This window comes from Rhincodon typus, chromosome 1, assembly GCF_021869965.1.
Source record: "Rhincodon typus isolate 14 chromosome 1, sRhiTyp1.1, whole genome shotgun sequence".
NCBI lineage: Eukaryota > Metazoa > Chordata > Chondrichthyes > Orectolobiformes > Rhincodontidae > Rhincodon > Rhincodon typus.
In genome coordinates this window covers 114,412,107-114,423,176 of record NC_063332.1, presented here as the reverse complement: position 1 = coordinate 114,423,176, position 11,070 = coordinate 114,412,107, and the positions used below count along the sequence as shown (strand labels likewise).

General features: G+C 41.2%; 1 protein-coding gene across 2 annotated transcripts in view; it reads left to right on the top strand.

The window, feature by feature from the left end:
• Positions 1–11,070, top strand: part of LOC109912015 (bifunctional heparan sulfate N-deacetylase/N-sulfotransferase 4-like) — a 149,745-nt gene that overhangs the window by 117,349 nt on the left and 21,326 nt on the right. For both annotated transcript variants that reach the window (XM_048598798.1, XM_048598789.1), the window contains one exon: positions 6,257–6,442. In XM_048598798.1, the coding sequence (XP_048454755.1) occupies positions 6,257–6,442 (186 nt within the window). The remainder of the gene's footprint in view (positions 1–6,256; positions 6,443–11,070) is intronic.

The following is an 11,070-nucleotide window of genomic DNA, read 5'->3' as shown; positions in this document are numbered from 1 at the left end:
GTAGAGCTGGATGAACACAGCAGGCCAAGCAGCATCAGAGGAGCAGGGTTTTCTGAAGAAGGGTTTAGGCCTGAAACGTCAACCTTCCTGCTCCTCTGATGCTGCTTGGCCTGCTGTGTTCATCCAGCTCTACACCTTGCTATCTCATGTTTGTCCTATCTCTCCTCATAGCTAATTCCCCTACGTTCCTCGCTGTTTGCCATGACTCTCAATGCTCATCTCGCCTCTGCTGTTCTCCATGAAACCCAACAATGACACTAACAGCAATAATCTCATATCACTGCTGAATTCCAAGGAGTGTATTTATTTTACCTGAACCGTAATCTGCTGTGTTGCATTGTCATGAAAATCATTGTTTGACCGCATGGAATGCTCATAATCAAACCAATTTTAAGATGAGATGAAATAGATTTTTAAAGCTTAAACACTATGGGGAAGTGATAGATTGCCCAGGCTGTTAATCATTCAAGCCCTCTGGCTGTTGAATTTCCTCCTTGCTTTTCAGACAGTGCATTTTTTTTATATTCATGTGGGATGATTGCATAAATAAGTGTCTGGCACAGGTTATTATAAAACAGATACCCATAAATGTAGAGACCACAGGGCACTACCCCCATTGTAAATTAGATATGCAGAAGAAAAGGACTGCTATTCACTTTTTTCGTGGCAGAGGTGAGAATCTACTATTGACCAATTCCTTTAAAATTGTGCAAGGTTTTAATTGAATGGATACAGAAGGAGTGCTTCCTCATGTGTGCAAATTGCATAACTAAAGACCATCAATATAAAATGGTCATCAAGAAATCCAAAACAGGATTTAGAAGAAACCTCTTGACAAAAAGAGGTGGTAAAAATGTTAAACCTGCTACCCCAGGCAGTGGCGTAAGTGAATCGCGTACATGCAATTAAGTGGAAACTAGACAAGCAAATGAGGGAGAAGCGAACAGTTGGTTAAAAAAAAATTGCATGGGAAAACATGAGAGATGGTATAAACACTGTCACAGCTTAGTTGGGCCGAACTTGGTCGGTTTCTGTGCCATATATTCAATGAAATAGCATGTATTAAGTCTCAAGAAAGCCCGTTTTGAATCAATGATTGATTGATTAATTGATTTATTGTCACGTGTATGAAAGAGTTTGTGATGCACGTAACATCGCATCTTCCTCAGCCCTAGTCTCAGGTAAAGTAATAGATTAAAAAAAACTAATCAATTCTCAGAGAAAAAGAAATAGAAATGGACAGAGGGACTTTTACGGTTTTTACATTTTAGATTTCTGTGCAATTTCAATGAGAAGAATCAGCGGACTGGATTTCACATACCTTATCAGTAGCTTCAAAGTTGTGGGAAGGGGAGTACATAAAATGTAGCAACTGGCCTACCCAATGCCTATGTTCCCATGCTCAACATTTCTGACATTTTACAGCGTTTGGGAGAGACTTTGAGCAGCTTACCAACTCTTGGGTCAATAGATCATTTAAGAGTCTCATCTCCTCATTGTGGGTATTTTACTGTGTTGGGGTGATGCCCATATCATGTGGAATTCCAGGCGGTTTTACAGTATGGGCTGACGTTGGGCAAGTGCAGGGCCGGGAGAATCTCCTTTGCGGCTTCCTGAGCACATTGAAGGTAATCCCTCAAAGTTTATCGCACCTTCGAACCCTCCACTTTTCTTCTTGAACCCAGCCTTCCCCATCCCGAATCCTCCTCAGCCCCTGGGTAAGACCCCACACTTTCCTGGTCCCCCTCAGCATAGTGAGATTTATTCCATCTGTGTTAGCACTGGTAGGACTGCAGAGTTCTGTCAATCCAGTTAGCTAGCAGTTTGTAGCTGGGATTTCCTCCCAAGATAAGGGTGGAAGTCTTGCCTTAAAGTAATTAACTCATTGTTAAATTGCTGCACAGTGATTGTGTGGCGAGTTAGGGTCCACCACATCTTGTAAAATGCAGCCCATTAAAAATAAATCACTATCATTATTCAGAATGCCCTGAAAATTCAAAAAGGCATTTCATGGGCATCTCATTGAAGGACGGACCTCACCCTCCCTACAGCCAGAAAACCTGCTTCAGTAGAATGAAAACCGAAAGCACTGTGGATGCTGTAAATCAGGAGAAAAAAAAAGTTGCTGGAAAAGCTCAGCATGTCTGGAAGCATCTGTGAAGCAAAAATCAGAATTAACGTTTCATGTCCAGTGACCCTTCTTCTGATCCCTTCCTGAGTTCTGAAGATGGGTCACTGGACCTGAAATGTTAACTCTGACTTTTCTTCACAAATGTTACCAGATCTGCTGAGCTTTTCTAGCAACTTTTGTTTTTGTTCCTGCTTTAGTAGAAGTTAGGATGAGAGCAAAATCCCTATGAGGTGACAGAAAATGGTATTCTTGCTTACAACCAAACCATAAGTGTAAGTCATTAAACATGTCCCAATTTGATAAATTTAAGCATTTTCTGTTTTGTTCCCTCATGGCAAGTGGAATAATTTTAGTGCAAAACTCATGTAATGAGATGGAATGAGAATTAGATTTAAATCTTTATTATATTACAAATGACAACCATTGAGATCATTTACAGTGAGTAAAGTGTTTTTTTTAATATTGGAGGAGAAGCAAACATGACTATTCATCATCTACATTTGCTCTCCAGCTGAATTGGCTGGAGATGGAAGCTGCAGCAGCTAAAAAAATTTACAATAGAATAATCATGGCATTATCTCAAGGACTGGAATAACAAGCTGGTTCCAGTGCCAACTCCTCTATGGCTTGGCCAGCCTTGTCTGCTGAGAATAGGCTGCATTGTTTGCTATAAGAGATAACAAGGTGTAGAGCTGGATGAACACAGCAGGCCAAGCAGCATCAGAGGAGCAGGAAGGCTGACGTTTCGGGCCTAGATCCTTTTTCTGAAGAAGGGTTGATCCAGCTCTACACTTTGTTATCTCAGATTCTCCAGCATCTGCAGTTCCTACTATCTCTGTATTGTTTGCTAATTGTTTGACTGCACTTGTAAATTATTTTCCTAGACAGCTCAGGGAACTCTAACATTCTGAAAGATTTACATCTTGAGCAGAGTCTTAGGGTGTTAATCTTCTTCATTTCTATGTTTGTTGGGTTTCTATGAATTTTTCATAATGTTTTATAAGGTACCACATTAAAACTTATTGCAATGGAATTAAAAGGAAAATTGTTGTGTGGATATGGAGGTTGTGTACAGCAGAAATTAAAGCCTATGGAAGATTTTTTTTAGGCTAGAAGATGTGCATGTGTATCTATTCGATGGATATTGCAATTTACTATCTGCACGTATAGTCTGGACTGGAATGATAAATACTAGAATTTATTGGTGACACCAAATTGGAATTGGATATAACAAACTGAGATAGTGCAAGTCTGCAAGAGAACCTCGATCAGGAAAAATAGACAGGTGGATGGGAATGCAGTTTAACAGCACAAAAGGGGCATGTCAGAGAGAGAAAAATATTTTTATGCAGACACTTGGTGGAATGTGAAATCCTCTGTTATAAGCTGCTTTTGAAGCAGAGCTCTTTGTTTTTGAGGGATACCAGGCTGATATTATATCTGTCTTGTTTTGCTAATTAGCACAGACACAATGGAAGGAAGCTGGTTATGGTTGTCAGCAGATCTCAGTCATGTCAAAAAGATGGCCTTCACTCAGTGGGTCCCAGCATAGTAAGTCCAAGGCAATCTCCTTTAGCACTGTGGGGGCATAGATGTGGTCAGTCAGTCACTCGGGGCAGTCAAAGTCAAGATGCTCTTCATATAAAGGTTGAGAAGCATAAATTATGAACCAACCCACCAACCCTCTCAAGTTTCTTGGGGGCATAGAGACACGTGTTAAGGCAGTTGAAAGCGGGTGGCATAGCTGTTAATTCTTGTGCGGGGTTGGGGGGTGGGGGGGGGGGGGGGGGGTGGGTGGGAGGGGCTGGGTGTCCTGAATGAGCGAGTGGGCAGCACAGAGGGCATGGAGGACTAGTGGTGTCAGGTGTTGGGTTCAGTTACAGTGAGTGAGGGGAATGTTGCAGACATTAGTGGGAGTGATAGTCTGCGAACTGGTCTATACAATGGACATGTTGGGGCAAGGTATTTGTGGGAGTTGGATACAGTAGCACGGACAGACCAAATTCAAGGTATCAGAGAGAAAAGTTGGCAAGTACGCTGGGAGAAAGGAGAAAGACGTTGACCTTTTTCTTACAATGCTGGGCATTCCTTCAAATGGTTGAGACTTCTTTAACCCAGGTGGGCAACCTTGGACCAGGCTGGCATGGTTTGATGTTATGATTGTCTGTATTGATCCTGACGAAAGAGAAAGTCCCTCTTTTGCACAACCCCATCTAGCAGGACCTCTAGGCTCCAACGTACACAATGGGGCACCGATTTCCCCCCATCTGTCATGTCTGGGGCAAATGGCAGAAAGCGTATGAGGCAGCTCTGGACAGATAGTGCATGTCCAGGTGCACTGCGAGCTTTTAAAGATGGTGCATGCGCAAGGGATGCCGGTGAATTCCAGGCTATCCATTGTATGACAGGTTGTTTGGGAACAGTGCAGGGTAGGACGGGGCCAGAATTGAGGTGCGGAATGCCACTGGGGTGACATAGTCAATTCATGTGGATGGTTTGATAAGATACAGCAAGAGAACTGGCTATAGCTCCCAGCAGAAACACCTCCGAAACAAAACTCAGTGCATTTGGCAATGAGCCCAAAGAAACCTAAGATTCAGCCTGTTGAATCCAATCTCCCTTCATAATTAAAACTCTCCAGCCCCGGCAACTTCCTGGTAGATCTCCTCTGCACCCTCTCCAGTGCAATCACATCCCTCCTATAAAGTCCAATGTTTTATACAGTTCCAGCATAACCTCCCTGCTCTTAAACTCTGTGCCTTCTTATCCACTTTATCTACCCAGTCTGACACCTTAAGGGACAGGTGGGTGTGCACATCGAGGTCTGTCTGATCATCGGTGCTTCCCAAAGTCCTACTGTTCATCATAAAAGGCTCTGTGTTGGTGAACGCAAATGGCCTATCCCTGCTTTTGACATGAATATCTCACATTTGCCCCTCCATAATATGGTAGGGGTTCACTTTCAGCTGAAAACGTGCACACAGTTTCTGCCTGCTAGGATGGTACCCTCGTAATTTGCATAATGCCCCAACATGTCCATTGTATAGACCAGTTCGCAGACTATATGAAGTAAGAGTCAGCCCTTTTGTGACTCAATCATGCAACCTGATATTTGAATGCAGTCCATGTTGTTCAGTACTGATTAGAAATGCTTCCTCAGAATTGACAGTGTGCCTTAAGAAAAGTCAGAAATCACATGACACTAGGTTATAGTCTAACAGGTTTATTTGAAAACACAAGCTTTCAGAGTCTTACTACTTCTTCAGGTGTCAGTGAGAGAGGTGGTACTATAACCTGGTGTCGTGTGATTTCTGACTTTGTCCATGCCAGTCTGATACTGTCATCTCCACGTTAAGATAAGTCAGAAGTGGAATCATGCATTTTAAATTGTAAATCCAAACATTTTAACAAAATCCTTTTTCTCCTCAAGATTGCTGCTATCTGTTAAATCAGAAATATGATATCAAGTTGGATGATGTGTGAATGTTAAAAAGAGGGGAGATTGTAAATTAAAACCCTAAAGGGAATACATCAAATTAAAATACCATGAAGAGTGTTTTTTTTAGTTCAAAGCCTGTAAGTCTGCATGATGTGTGACCTTGGTGCTTCTTGTTTTAATGCTGCATTTAATCAGTGTTAGGTTTCTTTTTGAGGAAGCAAGCGCGAACAGATCTGTTTTGCACTTTAGCTGATGACTGGCATTCACTAATCATGTCTTAATGTGTAATTATTGCTGTTTGTTACTTCCAGCAGAAGGAATAATTAAAATTTAAACAGTGTGCCACCTCACTGCTTTTTCCCCAACATATTCCTACACAAGCTAGCACTCTTTGATCTCAGATCACAGCATAATCATCATTTTAATGGGGTCTTATCTATTAACCTTGCAAAACATCTAGAAGGTAGGGCCTATCCTAATAGAGGTAGGAAGAACAGAACACATTCTCTTTCAAAAGCAAGATGTGAGGTCTAGGGAAGTTTTCTCCCTCATCCTCAGTAAAACCTGTGTTGGCTTTGCAGCATTAAATGTCCAGCTGTTAGGTTTCTGGTGAAATTAGATTTTTAATCATTCTATGCCCCCGAGAGTATTACTAGACGAGCTGACAGATGCTGTTATGTTTACAGAAACATGGCATTCCTATTGATATGGGCTATGCCGTAGCCCCACATCACTCTGGAGTCTATCCAGTCCACGTGCAACTCTATGAGGCTTGGAAGAAGGTGTGGAGTATCAAAGTGACCAGCACTGAAGAGTATCCACACTTGAAACCAGCACGATACAGACATGGCTTCATCCACGGTGGCATCATGGTAAGACATGGTTCATTATCTTTATTGAAAGATTAGGAATCTGAGTTGTCAGCTATTTTATCAAACTGTCATACCATTTCCATAATAGTTCAAATTTTCTGTAAAGATGAAATGTGAATATGCTTTCACCTGAAAAAAAAATGCACAACAATTTTGAGAGTTACATCAATTTTATTTCTTACTTGTACACATATGCTCGCTGTGACTTGGCATTGTGTTCTGAATTTGGATCAAAAACAGTGAAATCAGCTGTGATCAAATATATGATTTTTTTTGTTTGGATAAGACTAAAATCAAACTTGAATCAGAACGCCAAGTTTAACTGGGTTCCATAATCAAAATAATGTTGGATGGACCTGCTTTAAAAAATATCAGTTTCAGAAAGAATGAATTAAGTACTTCAAACAAATAATAAACACCCAGAGCTATCTTCATAAAAAGTAAAACAACCGGGAAGAGATATGAATCATCAGCCACATCTTCAGCATTTCTTCCACCACTCAGCTTCATCTAGCCGTTGTTCCAAGGTGTAGATGTCTGAGGTTTTATTCCACAATAATATTGTCGATCAGTACAAAGAGAAAACAAAATGGTAATAAAAGTAAAATATTGAGGGTTCTGGAAATCTGAAGTGAAAAAATAAAGTACTGGGAATACTCCGCTGTTCTAACAGCATCTGTGGAGAGAGAAACATTGTTATGGTTTCAAGTTGAATATGACTGTCCTTTAGAACTGAAGGAACAAATGTGATGGGTTTTAAGCTGTTAAAAGGGGAAAGGAAGAAAAAAGGGCAAGTCTAGGAAAAGGTAGAGGGCAATAGAGATTAAATGAGCAAGATCATGGAACAAAATGTGAAGAGAATGATTTGATTGTTATAAAGAAATGAAGCTTTAGTCCAGAGTGAATGTAAACGGCAGAATAATCAGCAGCATTATCTAATAACATTAAGGCCAGCACACAGAAAAAGTAGAATGAAAATGAGGTACAGAGTTCATAGTCTGCAATTTTTGAACTCAGTATTGAATCTAAAAGCCTGTAAAGTGCTTGATTGAAAGATGAGTTGTCTTTTTGATTTTAATTTGAACTTGCTGTAACGTTACTGAACTAGACAGAAATGTGAGTGTGAGAAAAAGGTGATGTATCAAATGATAGCAAACAGAAGCATGTTTGTGGACTGAGCAGAGATGTTCAGTAAAATGATCACGTAGTCTACATTTGGTGTCCCTGACATTTACAGCAGGCCAGACTGTGAGCAGCAAAAAACAGTTTATTAAATTGAAGAAATACAATCGCATACTCTGTCACCTGGAAGGGGTTTATGGGGCCTTGGATGATAGGTTGAGAGCAGGAAACCTCTAACAATGTCTTGGGGAGCTGCATGAAAAGGTGACAAGATGTTGAGGGTGATTAAGAAGTGGACCAGGATATTGTAGAGGGAGCAGTTCCTTTGAAATCTTGACAGGGGAGGAAAGGATGTATTTGGTGTTGGCATCAATCTGGAGGTGGTGGAAATGGCAAAGGATGATCCTTTGGATGTGGAGGCTGCAGTGAAGACAAGAGGAACCCTGTCATAGTTCTGGCAGGTAGGAAAGGACTCAAAGCAGAAGTATAGGAAATGCACTGCTCATGGTTGAGGGTCCTGTCAACCACAGTTGCTGGAGGAATGCTTGGTCAAGCTAGAAGGAAGATATGTCAGAAGCACATCGTGAAAGGTAGCATCATCAGAACAAAAATGACCGGGACAAGGAAGCTAGGCAAATGGAATGGAGTCCTAACAGCTGGCATTGTGGTAAGATGTATTGTCAGTCAGCAAAGCTGTAGGGGGAGGATGTCCACAATAAAGAGGAAATGGTTTGAGCCAGGAAATGGGACATTTTGGAATGTCATTAGAAGAATCAGGTGAAAAGAGACTGAATAAGGGGAGAAAACATTAAGTCATAGTAAGAAGAAAAAAATTCATTTTGGCCAGGAGGGCAAGTGGCATTTAAAAGGAGGGTTAGGCATAAGCCTATTGATTGCTACAAAGGTGGTTCTGACAAGGTTAGCACCGAAGACTGCATTAAATTCTGCCCAAAGTATAATGTTATGAGGGCATGGCTGGGGAAAGGCCTCTTGAAGGGGCCTGACTGTAATCCTGGCTCTCCCATTAGTCTTCGAATTACTATCCGTCTTGCTAATGTAATTTGTATCTGATTGTTATCAATGCAATAAGAGAAGAACCTCTTCTGATTAGACTAGTTGGTGGTTTCTGTCTTCCAATTTTGATAAGTAGGCCCTGTAGATCTAATGAAAACAAAAGGATAGCAGTAGTAAGGCATACTTGCAGTGTTGATATCACAAGCTCACAAGAGACTATCGTTTTCAATAATTGCAATCCTGCTGTGGACTTGGACAGCACCTTAGGTTGAAAGGCCTTCTTCAGTACTCTGTCATTCTTTGGTTCTTTTCAGTGGCTTACAAATTTTGTCTAAGATCCTATGTTTACCTTTATTTATACTGCTATTTGTTTTTCTAAAATTTCTTTAGGATGTGAACAATAATATGTAGAAAAGCTATCACAAGCTACTTAAACAGGGGTGACTTTTTACTTTGTGAAAAAGCTTAAAATACATGACAGCAAATCAGCAGCTAACACGGAGAAATATAAAATGGTTAGTAATTAACTCACACCCATTTTACACTATTGGGTAATGTTGAAGTTATCCCCTGCTTGTCCACATCACTAACTTAGACTGAAGTAATATACTACAACATGTGGACTCAAACAGAAGTAATAGGATGTTTGTAAATAGTCTGAAGCTAAAAAATACAGTCTGTAGACTAGATTGATACAACATTAAACACAACAATTGCAGTTTCACATTTGGGTTTTGTTCTGAATTACTTCATATTAATAATAAAAACAAATCACAGAAGAAAATCTGAAACAAAAGATGCAGGAAATGCAGACAAGGCATGTGGGCATCTGAAAGAAAAGGAGAAATTTGAGATAGCATCATTTGGATATTACCCTGCATCAGAATTTTACATCAGTTATTGATTAGAGTTGTCATCAGCAATCGGTCAGGAGTAATTATATTCGAAAAGAGTTAATATCAGAACACTGAGAAATGTCTCATTTGTGGCTTCTTTACAATGGTCACCTGTCACAAAGGGTGGTGTATGAAAGGGAGCTATGATTGTTTAAAGATTTCAACTCATTTATATTCATATTAAGATTGTTCTATGGATTCAGGAGCCACCATTACTTACAACAACAGCAGCAACACCTACACTAACTGACTGTTGATCACATGCTGCTTTACATCCTGGTTCCTCAGTGACACTTGTACGTCATTTTCCTATTCTCTTAAGAGATATTGAAACAATAAGGTTTTGCCTCATGTAAGTATACTGCCCTGTTGTAAAGTGAAAGGTAGGTGAATGTACCCTGACTCACCTTGACCAGTTTGAGTAACCTGTTTTAACTCAGGGGCATTACATGGTGAGGTAGACAAAGGGGACAAGAATCAGGGGAAGATCCAAGACAACTTTATTGAATACTTTATCAAGGAAAAACAATATCTACTATTATACTTTAATTAAACTGTATCAATCTCTAAGAATCATAGAATCCCTACAGTGTGGAAACAGGCCATTAATCCAATGGGGCATCCCACCCAGACCCATGCCTGTAACCCTGCATTTCCCATGACTAACTCACCTAGCCTGCACATCCCTGAACACTGTGGGCAATTTAGCATGGCCAATCCACCTAACTTACACTCTGGGAGGAAACTGGAGTACCCGGCAGAAACCCACACAGACACGAGGAGAAAGTGCAACCTGCACACAGACAGTCACCCAAGGGTGGAATCGAACCCAGGTCCCTGGCACTATGAGGGAGCAGTGCTAACCACTGAGCCACCGTGCTGTTCTTCATTGGACTATTCAATGAAGAGTCTCAAATCTGCACTAACTATTTATTTCTGACATACATTTCCGAGGATTCACTGCACCCTATCTACAGGTCTTACTGCTGTATTTGAATGTTTTGTCTGAAAGGACTGCTAATACCCATTCAATAAGGCTGGGACAGGCTGTTCCTCGGTCTTTGAGGGTTGGCTGATGTTTCAGGACCTGCACTCGTTGATTTAGGCTTCCCCTTTCATCTTGGGCTGGTTCTGGTCTTTGTGTCTTCCCACTGAGGTGGTCTCTCTGGCGGGGGGTGGGGGGGTGGTCTGGTCAGTCTGATGATGCTCACCATGAGGTATAAGGAGCTAGAGACGCTGTGCAGCTCTCTGGAGACGCTTTTGAAGAAGGTACAAAAAGTGGAGAGAGATGGGGCTCAAGGTTGTCCTTTTTGTCCCCATCTTTGCGTCCTTCTTGCAGATTCTGTGGCCTGTGTCCAATACCAGCATTGAGCGGGGGCGGGAACAACCAATGAGGTGACTAAATTCCATATTTGGAGGTCGCAGGACATGGCTTTGAACATTGAATTGTCAAGTGCTGTCCTTGTCACACTGTGCCTCTGGCCTCCTACTGAGCTGAGGGCCACCAAGTCTGGGTAACATTCTTCTAACAGAGCAGCTTCACTGGAGGTGGCTGTTAGTACTTGGCCAGGCAGTTCTCGGCTTGTATGGTTTCAA